This window comes from Ctenocephalides felis, unplaced genomic scaffold (assembly GCF_003426905.1).
Source record: "Ctenocephalides felis isolate EL2017-DRISC unplaced genomic scaffold, ASM342690v1 CF-g0.4_SCAFFOLD_01322, whole genome shotgun sequence".
NCBI classification, from domain to species: Eukaryota; Metazoa; Arthropoda; class Insecta; order Siphonaptera; family Pulicidae; genus Ctenocephalides; species Ctenocephalides felis.
In genome coordinates, this window is record NW_020537476.1 from 4692 (window position 1) to 19029 (window position 14338).

General features: G+C 30.4%; 1 protein-coding gene across 1 annotated transcript; it reads left to right on the forward strand.

Annotated features, from left to right (window-relative positions):
* The first annotated feature begins 6758 nt into the window (after window positions 1–6758).
* LOC113369402 (serine/threonine-protein kinase Chk2-like) lies at window positions 6759–7629 on the forward strand. The gene is made up of 2 exons (XM_026610158.1): window positions 6759–6933; window positions 7142–7629. Exons 1-2 carry the CDS (start codon window positions 6759–6761, stop codon window positions 7627–7629), a joined length of 663 nt encoding a protein of 220 aa, XP_026465943.1.
* The last annotated feature ends 6709 nt before the right edge of the window (window positions 7630–14338 follow it).

Sequence of the window (14338 nt, forward strand, 5' to 3'; positions counted from 1 at the left end):
TTAAACTTTAGTCAGAATCAATATTAAAATCTGAATTAATTTCCATATATAAAAAAAAGTTTAGAAAAAAAAATTAAGCCAAATTTTTTTTCAAAAGCAATTATTTTGTCAAAACAAGCAGAAATTTCTTTGAATCATTCATATCGGCATTCATATTCATATTGGGAATCGTGCTGATGAGTTGTTGGTAGAGATCGGCCTGGCCGTTTTCTTGTAATAAAGTGTTGAAAAATTTTTTGACGGTAGATACCATAGTCTTCTAGATAATACAAATACGGCCACACGACAACTCGTTTAGCTTTAAAAATTCGTCAAAGTTTGCAAAAATTAGTTTCGTTTTTTTGGCATTTGTCAAAATTAGACTTTTCATCGACGATTGCTCAAAAACGTCTGGACCGATTTCAGAAATTTAAAAACCATTTGATGTGTCTAAATGAGGACTAACGCTTGTCAGTTTTGTGCGACAATCGGACGAGCCGTTTCTTTGAAATTTTGAAAGAAGATTTAAACTTTTCGTCCACATTTAAGCACAAACTACCGATTCGAAAGATATTAGTTGAGAATGAAACTGATTAATTTTAGGTGAAAATCTACCGAGCCGTTTGCTTGTATTTCGTCGTTGAAAAAAATATTCGAGCCGATTTTTATGAAAGGTTTTTTGATGATATATATCATGACAACTTATACAACTTATTGAAATATTACGGTCTTACGACAAGTAGTTTAATTTTGAAAATTCATCAAAGTTTTAGAAAATGAGTAGTTTTTTGACATTTGTTAAAATTAAAAGTAGACAATTTACTTGGTTTATCGATAGAGTACTTGGTCTTAATGAACATACTAAACCATTAAAATCCTACGGCAACTAGTTCAATTATAAAAATTATTGAATTTTGAAAATTTGCCTTTAGAAAATACTCCGAGTTAATGTCGTCGTTTTGTGTGTGATATTGTAAATCCACTGGGAATACCTTTAATCCCTCATAAATTAATTCATTTTTTACTGAAAGTCGATTATTAACAAATGTAACTTTCCTAAAGGCAAAATACCAATACAAACTAGTTAAAAAATGGTTTGAATATTACACATTGATGGAAAACGAACGCATACAAAATACGAAGCCGAATACATACACACGGTGCATTTTTTAAAAGCCAAAACCACTTGTTGCAGGCCTTATTATAGTTTAGTACGTTCATTTAGAGTAGAAAATCTATCGCCATGCAAAGTTTCACTTAAATCGTCAAAAAATGTGACAATCTATTATGAAAAAGAAACGACTTGACCGATCTTCGACAGAAACTATTTATTTCCAAATGATATCAATCGAATAAAAAACGGTTAAGAATTTTTGACAAAAACATGGACGATAATTTTTGCACTTTTCTGCAAATAGTAAAGAAACGGATCGACCAATTGTCTCAATAATCAACGCAAGCGCTTATCCAGTTTCATTTTATAGTTTTTAAATTTTAACATCGGTTTAGACGAGAAAACATCGAAGAAAGGTCGAATTTTGACTCACGTCAAAGACGCAGATTATTTTTTAAAAAATACACATACATAAGGTAAGGCTAAGTAAAGGGTATGGGCGTGTTTCCATACAGAATTGGCCCCACCCTGGTATTTAAATTATTTTGATGCCATTTTATAGGTAATTTTGAGAAAATTCGATATACCAAATTTCAAATCCGAAGCTCATCATTTGGCCGAGATATCAGTGAAAACATGTGAAAGTGGCCCCTTTTTTCAAACTCACTTTTTGTCGGAAATATGAGAGATATTGAAAAACTGTTTACGTCATTCTATTTGTACTGATCTTGTCTATATTATTTATAATGAATAATGTTAAAAAATTGTCATTTACTGGATGAAAAGTTGAAAATAAGTTTTTATTTGAAATTTTCGACCAGTACGGTTAATTTGACTACTTTCTAAATAGCATCATTTTAAAGCCTGTATATTTTACTTTTATTATCCAAAATTATATTTAAATCGAAGTGGAACTTTTTATAAAAAGTTGAAAAAACCGAAGGTAGTACACGCGGAACCCATAGAATATCCGTGTAAGTAGCGTCTCTCAATAGCAAACCAGCGCACATTGCGCTTGGCGCGCATCGGAACATATTCTATATAAAGGTAATACTTATTTAAAAAATAAAACTAGATATATATATTTATGTCTTTTATATTCAAACTAGTTATATATTTATATACAATTTTTTTTGTTTTGAAATTATACCTAAAACTTTATTTGCTTTTTATATTTTATATTTTATATTGTTACTGTATATTATTTTATAACGATAGAAATACATAAATAAATAGTCACTATATTTACCATAGTAATATGGAAGTTAAGTTACGAAGTTATTAAGACACTTTTAATTGTAGTCGCTATCATTTTTAATAGAAACTGTAAATAAATAAATCACTTGTACTATCCGATAAATTAATAATATTGCATACGCCACTAGAGTTTCTATAAGAAATTAGTCTACACACAGCACACAAAATGTCACCAATAACAACTGTTTTTCCTGTAGAACTACTGTACAATTGTGCATCATCCTCGCTTACAATGTTTTTTTTCTGACTACGATTTTTAAACACTTGTTTATCGCAGATTTTGCAATTTACCGGCATTATTGTTTCTATTAAGATTATAATTCTGAAATTACTAAAATACCCACTAAACCACCAAGCTCACTAATTGTCACTTGGTCTTTTTTTACCCCAAAGGCGTGGTAAAATCGGACGGCGAGAGGACAAACAATCCAATTTACTATTTTAATTTTAAAGGGATTTAACGAAATAATAGCTACATTACTCAAACAATGAAAAATATGAATATTATAGATACATTTTTTACAGAGATAACTCTGTATATAATCTTGATTTGATATTTTGTCCAAAATAATCACCAGCAGAGTTGAAATGCAGATTTATTTAATTTATCTTTTGTAAAAATGCTTTTTTTAACGTCGTAAGAGTCAGGGTGATGGCTAGTTGTACATTTTTTCCTCTACTTTCAAATATTGTTGTTAAGAAACCCTTAACTTTACTTGTTTTTGAGATATTGGTGGTGGACCTTTTTACCCGCAAATCTTTAAGCCCCGCTCTATCTTATATATATATATATATATATATATATATATATATATATATATATTTGTTACATACTCATTGAGGACTATAAAAACTGTTCAATTATGACCTCCCCCTGACGCCGAAGCTGGATCCGCCACTGCCAATACCATTCCCAACTAATATCTTTCGAACAGTTTTTGATTTTTTAAAATCGGTTCGGTAGGATGAGCTTAAATGTGGACGAAAATTTAACACTTTTTTTCAACAGTTAATTACAGGAAAACGGCTTGGTAGATTTTCACCTAAAATTAACCAGTACCATTCCCAACTAATATCTTTCGAACAGTTTTTGATTTTTTAAAATCGGTTCGATAGGATGAGCTTAAATATTGACGAAAATTTAACACTTTTTTTCAACAGTTAATTACAAGAAAATGGCTCGGTAGATTTTCACCTAAAATTAATCAGTATCATTCCCAACTAATATCTTTCGAACAGTTTTTGATTTTTTAAAATCGGTTCGGTAGGATGAGCGTAAATGTGGACGAAAAGTTTAATACTTTTTTCCAAATTACAAAGAAACGGCTCGGCTGATCGTTGCACAAAACTGAGAAACGATAATCCTCATCGAGATACATCAAATGCTTTTTAAATATCTGAAATCGGTTCAGGCGTTTTTGAGAAAACGTCGATGAAAATTCTAATTTTGACAAATGCCAAAACGACCGTACTAATTTTTGCAAACTTTGACGAATTTTTAAAGCTAAACGAGTTGTCATAGGGCCGTAATATTTTAGTATGATCTAGAAGACTGTGGTAATTACCATCGAAAAAAAAATCATAAAAATCGTCGAAATTTTTTTTTTAAAAACTTTATTACAAGAAAACGGCCCGGCCGATCTTTACCAAATACTAATCAGCACGATTCCCAACTAATATCTATCGAATGGTTTTTGAATTTTCGAAATCGATTCAGAATTGCGGGCTAAAACGTGGACGAAAAATTTTTCACTTTTCTGCAATTTACAAAGAAACGGCTCGGCCGATCGCCGCACAAAACTCAGAAACGACAGTCCTCATCGAGATACATCGAATGACTTTTAAATTTTTGAAATCGGTCCAGCCGTTTTAGAGAAAACGTCGATTTACGGCAAAAAATCTGTTCACACACACAACATACACACACACACATACACATACTTTTTCCAAATTTGGTCTCATTCGATTCAGAATGGCTTGAAACGTCGAGAAAACATAAAATTAGCGATTCGCATTTTTTGATGAAAACATAAACTTCTCCTTCGGGAAGTTAAAAATGGAATGGATGCATTTCGATTATTAATTCCGTCTAATACTACAAAAATAAATTCTAGAGGGTCTTGGTTTAAATAACGAGTTGAGTAAAACTTAATTTTCGGATACTTTATCTTACTGCCAAATATTTTAGAAACCTTTTATTGTTTTAATCTAATTTTGAATAGTTGGAGATAGTTTTGGTCTTCTCGTCATGGTTTAAATAACTAGTTGACTAAAACTTAATTTCCGGATACTTTATTTTTACTGCCAAATATTTTAAAAACCTTTTATTGTTTTAATCCAATTTTGAATAGTTTGAGAGAGTTTTTTATCTTCTCGTTTTTTTTAAAGAAGCTAAGACACGTCTAGCTTCTTTACAAAATGCTTAATGGTTAGAATCGGCTAGAGAGCTCTTCATAGAGCTTTACAGTTTTTTTTTGCAAAACTGGAAGCTTATTGTGAATGATGAATTTTAATTATGAATTCAATAGAATACATTTTACATTATTTTTACTTTCTTACTTTGCTTAGTAGCGTATATCTATAAGAGAACTCTGCGGTAGTCCCTCACTCTCATCTTCCTCATCTTTTCAGTATATACCTTATGTGATCGCAAATCACAGCGCATGCGGAAAAGTGGCAACTTTGAATCAATTTCATACAATTTGATTATACGATTTCAGGATGTCCTTTTCTGTTGATTTTGTTGTATGAAAGTTACAACATATGATCAGGCTTTCAGTTTCTTGCTCGCCAACAAGAGAACCCTGAAGTTTGTAAATTAGACAACATGTTTATTGCAGATACATCTGTTGCGTGTGCATCACATACGGTAGCTACAATATTGATACCAATTGCTTGCCGGTTTGAAATTGCAGGCCTTTGAGTTCAGAACTTTTAACATTGCTTTCAGCGAAGAAGTATGCCACTGATTATTTGAAATAGCCTCGAATTCTTTAAACGTTGAATACCAAAGCAAAATCAACAAACTTCTCTCGCAGACTTTCTCAAAGCCATTCATGCTGTACTTACTATTGTCATATTCAATATATTCTGAAATGCCAATTTAATCAAACAGTTTCTATTAGATGGACACATCCTGAGAATAGAATTTGTACCACCATCTTCACAAGCTCTAGTGCTTGATGTTGGTTTTAATTTCCTGGATTGATTTTATTGCTGAAAAGACGCGGTTGTATGCTTTTCTTACCTTTTTCTATTGTATTTCTCAATTGTATTTCGCTTTAAAGGTCATAAACTCTTTTCAACACTGCACCTCTACTGAGCCAGTGTACTTTGGTATTGAAGATAACATTGCTATGATTTCCAAATTGCTTAGGAATTCTTTGAACTCATAGTGATTTGAACCCCCATGACTTCATAAAATTTAGTAATTTAATTACTATGAAGTAAATTTAATTTCTTTCACACAAACTTTCTCGATGAATTATCCAGTGGTTACCAAATATTTCTTTTCCTGTGTTAATGTTTGGGTAAAGTCTTTCCGCTACTTCTACATTGATATTGCTGGTGGTGCCCATCTGTTGATATACTAATTTATTGAATTATCTGTTGATATACTTTTTATTGAATTTTTTTCATAATTTGTTATAAGGGTCTTAAGAGGTTGTAATCCCTTGCATAGGAACTAGATAACAAAACTCTTCAGTAATATTGAATTCAGTATCAATACCACGTATAGATATAGCGAGTTGTGCTGTGTCGCTAATGTCACAACTTTTATCAAGTGCCACAGAACAGTATTCAAATTCAGCAATGCGTTCACGAAGCGTTATTGCTTTTGTATAGAATGATCGAACATGCCTTTTAGTTCCCTGAGCGTGGACAGGAATTTTAGTCACTTCAATACCTACTAGCCTTTGTGAGCCCCAGTCAAAATGTTTGGAAGAATGGAAGATGATTTACAATTGTTTGCATGCTTGTTGGTTTTCTCAAATATCAATAATGTTTTATCGTAGATCTTTCAAAATTGGAGTATGCAGTTGGCAGAGAAAATTGTGACATAAATTTAACTACAGACGAAATGTCTGTTGAACACCTACAATTTATATCGTAGGAATTTATATAGTAGGAATTCTCCTTTTTATTTAGAAGATTTTTCTCGAAATGGAACATTCATAAATGGTGAAAAAGTTGGCAAAGGAAACCGAAGAATATTGCAAAATGAAGATGTTATAGCAATAGGTAGTGATTTCAGAAAATTGTTTAGATTTTTTGATCGTTTCACGCATACTGTGCATAAATCCCAAATCTCATCAAAGATGACTACTACATTTCTCGTGAGCTTGGAAGCGGTGCATGTGGTGTTGTGAGATTAATATTTAACAAAAGGACATGTGATAAATTTGCTATGAAGCAGATCATCAAGAGTAAAGCAGATGATGAAAAGAAATTAAACCATCCTAATCGTATTATGAATGAAATTAATATTATGAAAAAATTAGATCATCCATTCATAGTTAGTGTCTACAACATTGTTGAAACTCCTGAAGCAGTATTTTTGGTATTGGAACTTATGAATGGAGGTGATTTATATAATAAAATTAAAGAGTCAAAATATCTGAAAAAAACAATTGTTAAGAATATTATATACCAAATAGCTGTTGCTGTTAATTACTTACATCGGCAGAACATTACACATAGAGATTTAAAACCTGAGAATATTCCGTTACAAAGAAATACTATCAGAGAATTGTTACTATCAAACTATCAGAGTAAGTAAAATTGTTGAAGGTAACACAGTGTTAAAAACTGAATGTGGTACTGCATGGTATGTTGCTCCCGAAGTGATATTGAAGAATTATAAAACTTATACTGAAAAAGTTGATGTTTGGAGTCTAGGTGTAATATTATTTGTTTGTCTTTGTGGATGCTTACCCTTCTCAGCAGCTGATCAAATTTGCAAAGGAAAATACTCTTTCAAACAATGTATTTGGTCTTCGGTTAGTGCTGAATGCAAAGATTTAATTTCTAAAATGTTAAAAGTAGATCCAAAAACTAGATATAGCAGTTCCGAAGTTCTTAATCATAAATGGTTACAGGATCCCGATGTTATTAAGCGTTACAATGATTTATTAAATCAGGAAAATGAAAAACAGGAAATTACTGTTTCTGATTTGGAAGATTCAATAAATGAACATTGTAATAATTCTTGTCCTGAAAATTGTCTAGATATAATAGAACCACCTGCCAAACGTCATCGAAGTCTACTTATTTTTTAGCGAATCAAAAGTTTGGTTTGTTATCAGTATTAAAAGGAACAAAATGTACATGTTACATACAAAAGTACTTCTATGCTCTAAGTGATAAAATTGCCAAAATTATATTTAAAATATGAAATATTTTTATAAATAATAGTGAATAATACTTTTGATAATTGCATCCTGAGAAAAAAGCATACATTATGATGTTTTCTTCTTTGTAAAACTTGTCTAGCTAGTAAAATTTATCTAGCTTTTTCTGTTTGTATGCTAAGAGCATAGAAGGAAAAGTCTTGTTAGAATTTGTCTATTTTGGGTTTAACTCATAGTTTTTAAGTTGAGAACATGTACCTGATTTTGATTATAACATGTTGCATGTTACCTCAGTTGTGCTCCACAATAAAATGTACCTAATAATTTAAGAATGTTATGAATTGAGTTACTTTATCAGAATATATTTTTTATTATTGATGAATAATAATTATTGATGAATAATGTGCAATTGGCCCTGGTTTCATGTTAGCCAAATCAGCTGATACATCACCAGAAGCAACTGCCTCAGCTTGTTCCTAAGGCTAAATAACTTTCCTCAGTTGTCAATTCAACAGCAGTTGAGGGGTCACACCACTGTAGCATCCATTGTTGTTTTTTTGCCATTTTTTCAGGCGATTTTTTTAAGGTTAATGAACATACTAAACCATTAAAGTCCTATGGAAACTGATTCAATTATAAAAATTATTGATATTTGAAAATTTGCTGTTAGAAAATACTCCAAGTGTTCATTGTTCATTTGTTTTCAGTTATGTGTAATAAATGCACTCGGAATACTTTTAAACACTCATAATAAATTTATTTATTTTTTATTGATTAAGTCGATCATTTAAACATATCGGGAAGTTCATATTAAAATTGTAGTTGAAAAATTAAGTATAGTGCCCATCTGCTCGAATAATGTTTCCAGGATAGTTTGAAGTTCAGAGATATCTTTGGCATTACTCCCGATTACTTGATTCGTGCTGCTTGGTATTTCTTGTGTTGTATTTGTGTTTGTGTTTCGGCTAGTAATTCGCGAGTAAGATAAGACTTGAATTACTGCAGAATTTCTGTTAATATTAGGATTGTTGGTTGTAGTCTCTGTCGTAACGGAGGGAATTTTCGATTGAGCTATTCCTTGTAGACTTGGCATCCCCTGTAGTTTGTGGGGTGATTTTGACCGCGTAGTACGCACTTGACGTTCTTGTTAATTTGTCTTTCCATAAACATTTTTGGGTGTAATGTTCTACAGCGCACTTAACACACTGTGGAGTTAACTTTTGCTCGAATTTTACTGTTTTCCTCTTTCTTGCTGGTGATTTGTCAACATCGGAGCGGTTTTGCATTGATTGTAGGTTTACTAGAAATAATTATAATTTAGTTTAATTATAATTTAATCAGGCGACATAATCAGTATTAGTTTTGCAAGCTATGAGTGAAAAGGATTAAAATATGCTAATAAAGTTACATAGAAATAAAACAACTACAATTCAAAATATAACACTGCCATAAAATATATTCATAATAAATGAAATTGCATTTTGCTTTTAGGCAACTTGCGCATGAATTTCCCGACATGTGTAATAATTAAATTAATCAACCAAAATTAAAATTTTGATATTTAGATAAAATTTTCAACTGTTTATTTTGAAAATAAAGTTTTTGCTTTCAATTAAATCTTTGACACAATTTTTTAATATTATTTCAAACTTTGATGATTATAGGTTTAGTTAAATTAATCGACTTGTCGTAGGGTCCTAAAATTTTAGTATATTCTTTAGAACCATTATATCTATCAACATAAAATATTTTATAGAAGGAATTCGATCTTCACCAAAAACTAACCAGTATCTAAAATAGTTTAAGAATATTTTTTGCGAAATACATACTTCCTAACATGGTTGACACAGGGTCACAATGGGCTGTAGGGTTAACCCATGGTCAACCCACTGGTACCATATATGAACATAGGTTGACCCATGGCGACACTTATGTCAGAGCCATGGTTTGACTCATGGTCAACCCGACGGGTTCAATGCTATGGGACTGGAATGGTATTGCCATGGGTTAAAATTGCGATATACAGTGCAATAATGGTTGCATACTTTCCGTACGTGATATTGTGCTAGGCGTGGCATAAACAATAACAATAATAATAAAGGTAATTTAATTCCTGCTCCGGCTCCTCCTCCATTAACAAAATCCTTCTCAGAATCATTAAACAGAAATAACTTTCCTAATCTTCCCAATACTAATACGACTACTAATATAATGAATACGCAAAATTCATCTAGACAAACACCTGTATCTGCCAAATCTCATTATCCTGTTCAAAACTCAGAAACTAACATTAGTAGCATATTTGAAAACAATAATGAAATTCATGAACTATTTACAGATAGCACAGTTGTCAAAACCTTAAATGTACTACTTAAATTGTCCAAAGAAATCAAAAAATGTAACACAGATAAAGAAAAACAATTATTGGTATTTCAATGTTTTATGTCATTATGCATATAAACAAAAATACTTTTAATGTAATGTACTGGAATGCTAACGGTATTCAAAATAACGTATATGAAACATTAAATTGTTTAAATCATCATAATATAGATATTGTATTAATATCTGAAACTTTACTTAAACCTAATAATAAAATTTATATACCTGGATATAAAATAATTAGAAAAGACATTACCTATATAGGCTCAAGAGGTATATGTATAGTTATTAAAAATAATATTAAATTTTCACAAATTCATATTGCAAAATTGATTACTGCAGAAGCAATTGCAGTAAACATCCAAATGAATAATCAATTGATAACGTTCTGTTCTGTATACTTCCCATGTAACAAGTTAGATATCCGGGATTTAGTATCATTACTTAATTTAAACAGTAAAATTTTAATAGCGGGAGATTTTAATTCAAGACATGAATATTGGAATTGCAGTAATAATAATTTAAATGGTAGAAAACTATTCGATTTCCTGATTAACAACATAAATAATTATACTTTGCATTACACATCCTCCCCTACTAGATATCCAGTTAATCACTTACAAACTCCTTCAATCATTGATCTTGCGATTACTAACAACATATATACCAATTATTTACCATACACTATCTCAGAGACAAATTCGGACCATAACCCAGTTATTCTTCCAATTCCATATCAAAACAGCAAAAATCAAGTTTGTAGTACAGCTGCTTCATTAAATACACCAGAACCAAGTAACTTAAAATACAATTACAAATAGGCAAACTGGAAAGGTTTTAGATCGTACGTTAATAAAAACATTACATTTGGCAAACATATCAATAATACTGAACAATTAGAGGTATCGGTTCAACAACTTACAGATAACATACAAATGGCTATGAATAAATTTATACCTAAAATTGATAAGAATAACTACCTATCAATACCTACCTATATACTCGAACAAATTAAATATAAGAATAAAATTAGAAAAATGTGGCAAAAAACAGGTAATCCTGCCGTTAAAATGTTGTTGAACAAATTAACCAAAGATATTTCAATTAAAATTAATGAACACAAAAATAAAATGTGGAATGCCAAGCTTAATAATATTAATGTTAATCCAAACAATGTATGGTATCTTGCTAAAAAATTTACTAAGAAACAAGAAAGCATTCCCTGTCTGAAACTAAACTCGAATTACGTATCAAATAATGAAGACAAGGCGAATATCTTTGCTGACGTCTTCGAAAAAATTCATAAACAAAATGATGGACTGGGAAATTCTGAATTTACAGATTATGTCAATGCAAAAATAAACTCAACACTTTTAAACCCTCAAGATCACCTCATAATTAAATATACTACGCCAAAAGAAATTAAAAATATTATTCAACGAAGAAAAAATAAAAGCGCTCCAGGCCCGGATGGTATACCAAATATTGTACTTAAAAATGTAGGCAAGAAAACTATAATCCTAATAACCAAAATAGTAAATAGTATATTACAACTTAACTATTTTCCATCCATATGGAAAACTTCTAATGTCATACCTGTAAAGAAACCAACAAGGATAGTGATCTACCCACCAGCTACAGGCCGATTAGCCTGCTAAGCCACTTAAGTAAAATAGTTGAGAAGGTAATTCACATTAGAATTAATAAGTATATTGGAAAATAAAATAATACCAAATTTTCAATATGGGTTTAGAGAAAAACATTCTACTCTCCATCCGTTATCAATAATTACAGAAGAAACTATTCTCAAATTCAATCAAAGGAGAAATAGTGCAATGGTAATGCTGGACATTGAAAAGGCATTCGATACAGTATGGATTAGTGGTCTGTTATTCAAAATGATACAATTGAAGTTTCCAAATTATCTAATCAATATTATTAAGAGTTATCTCTGCAATAGAATGTTTTATGTTAGTTTATATAACAATAAATCTACCAATAGACATGTAACTGCAGGGTACCACAAGGTAGTATACTGGGTCCTATATTATATTCTATCTTTGTCTCTGATATTCCAAATAATAATGACATCAAACTATTAATGTTTGCGGATGATATCGCAATTTTTTCATTTTTTTTCAGGTATATCTGAAAATTCAATTATTATGCGGCTCCAAAATCAACTGGATAAAATTTTAAAATATGCACATAAATGGAAAATTAAAATAAACTATGACAAAACTGAATCATTTTCTTTACCAAAAGACGAAAAAATCCAATACCATCGCTAACACTTCAAGTACATGATATTGTAATACCATGGAATAATGAAGTTAAATACTTGGGACTGTCGTTGGACAGAAAATTTAATTTCAATGTACACATAAAAAATAAAATTAACCAAGCTAAAAAGATTTTGTACATGCTAAACCCATTAATGAAATTCAGAAGCTGTCTTAATGTAGAAAATAAAAGAACGTTATACCTGACTATGATAAGACCAATCTTCACATATGGATGCCCAATCTGGTGTATGACAAATAACCAGAATCTAGACAAGTTACAAAAACTACAAAATACTGCTGCAAGGATGATTATAGGACAATCAAGAAACCCATACAAACATTATATAAGTACTACTACATTTCTTCATGAAGCCACAAATATACCTTACATAAAACCTACATTGACGGTATTTCAAAAAAGTACTATACTACATGTTTAACTAATCAGAAACCCTACCATAAATAACATTGGAAGCATAAATACTTATAGGCCATGCTACTGCAAATACAAAATACCTTCCTCCATTAATAACCCAATAGATAATAGTCAAAGAAATAATTAATATTACTTAGTTAGCTATGAAAGAAATATTGTTTTTATTTTATTATTGTGACATAGTTACTTATTATCTTTTGTGTTTGTGTTTGTCCTTAATATTATAAAGAGTTGGTTTTTTGTTGACATTTTTTACCAAAATTTAAAATTAAATTTAGTCTATTTTGAAATCTTTAATGTATATAAGTATAATGTGTATAGAATTTACAAACATAATTTAATTTAATGTATTGTTATCAATATGATAGATGTACATAGTTTGTAAGTCATAATGTTTATATAATGTATCTGAATCTGATTTGAAATAAAAAGTCTTTTAAAACTAAACTAAACTAACTTTCCGTACGTATTTGTAATAAATAATTCATATAGTTATAAGTATTGAATGAACTAAAACTGCAATTCCATTGTAACATATTTATTAAATGATATTTATTTACACTACTAAAAATAACTAAATTAAATTTACTACTACTAAAACTTAACTAAATCATTGGTAATCATCATCCTAAAACTTATCATTATCTTATTATCTAGTATTATTAAATTAAAGTAATTATTTATTTTTTATTTTAATTATTTTCATTATCATTATCATTATTCACATTGGGTTCATCATTCACCTTCTAAAGCACTGGAAAGAACAAATTTTGAATTATTATAAACTATAGTTTTACAGGTTTATTTTATATAATAAATAATGTTAATTGGCATTTTTGGAAATATCTAGAATATATTTCAACTTACGGAGCATTTCGGACAAATCTGTCATGGACATGACGCAGCCATCCCTTGACACACTGTTCAACTTGGCTCTGCGTCCCACATGCTGTTGTTCAGATAACATATCTGAAAACATTATTGGTTCAATTAATTATTTGTTTAAATAATAAATAGTTTGAAGTAAGTGATTTAATGTATTAATTAATACTATAATTATTTTTACTATTAGGAGGGCCGAAAAATTCTTTTTTGCTTTGCCTCCATCCCAGCTGTACTCCTTCGCTACCACATTCTTAAATAACCTTTTTAAAAGGGATGTGGTAGCGCTTTACAGGCTACGCCACCAATTCGTTCTAGGCGTGCTTTCTATAAATGATACAGTATATGTAATTGATTTGTCCATTTTATCCATTGAGGAACATCATATTTACCAATTTTTCTGCTATTGACGCATCTGTCAATAGCTGTTCCACATCTTGCAGTTCTGCCTCCGTCGACACCGGAAATTTATTGTACACTGCCAGTGTATAATCAGGCGAAAAGTGTCCCAACTTCATAATGTACATTAACATTGATATAATTAATGTAATGAAATAACTCACTTTTGTACCCCTCCATGGGCTCTGTGCTGCTCCCAGAACCATGGTCAAACATCCTATTCCCATCATCACAATCTTAAATATAATATTAG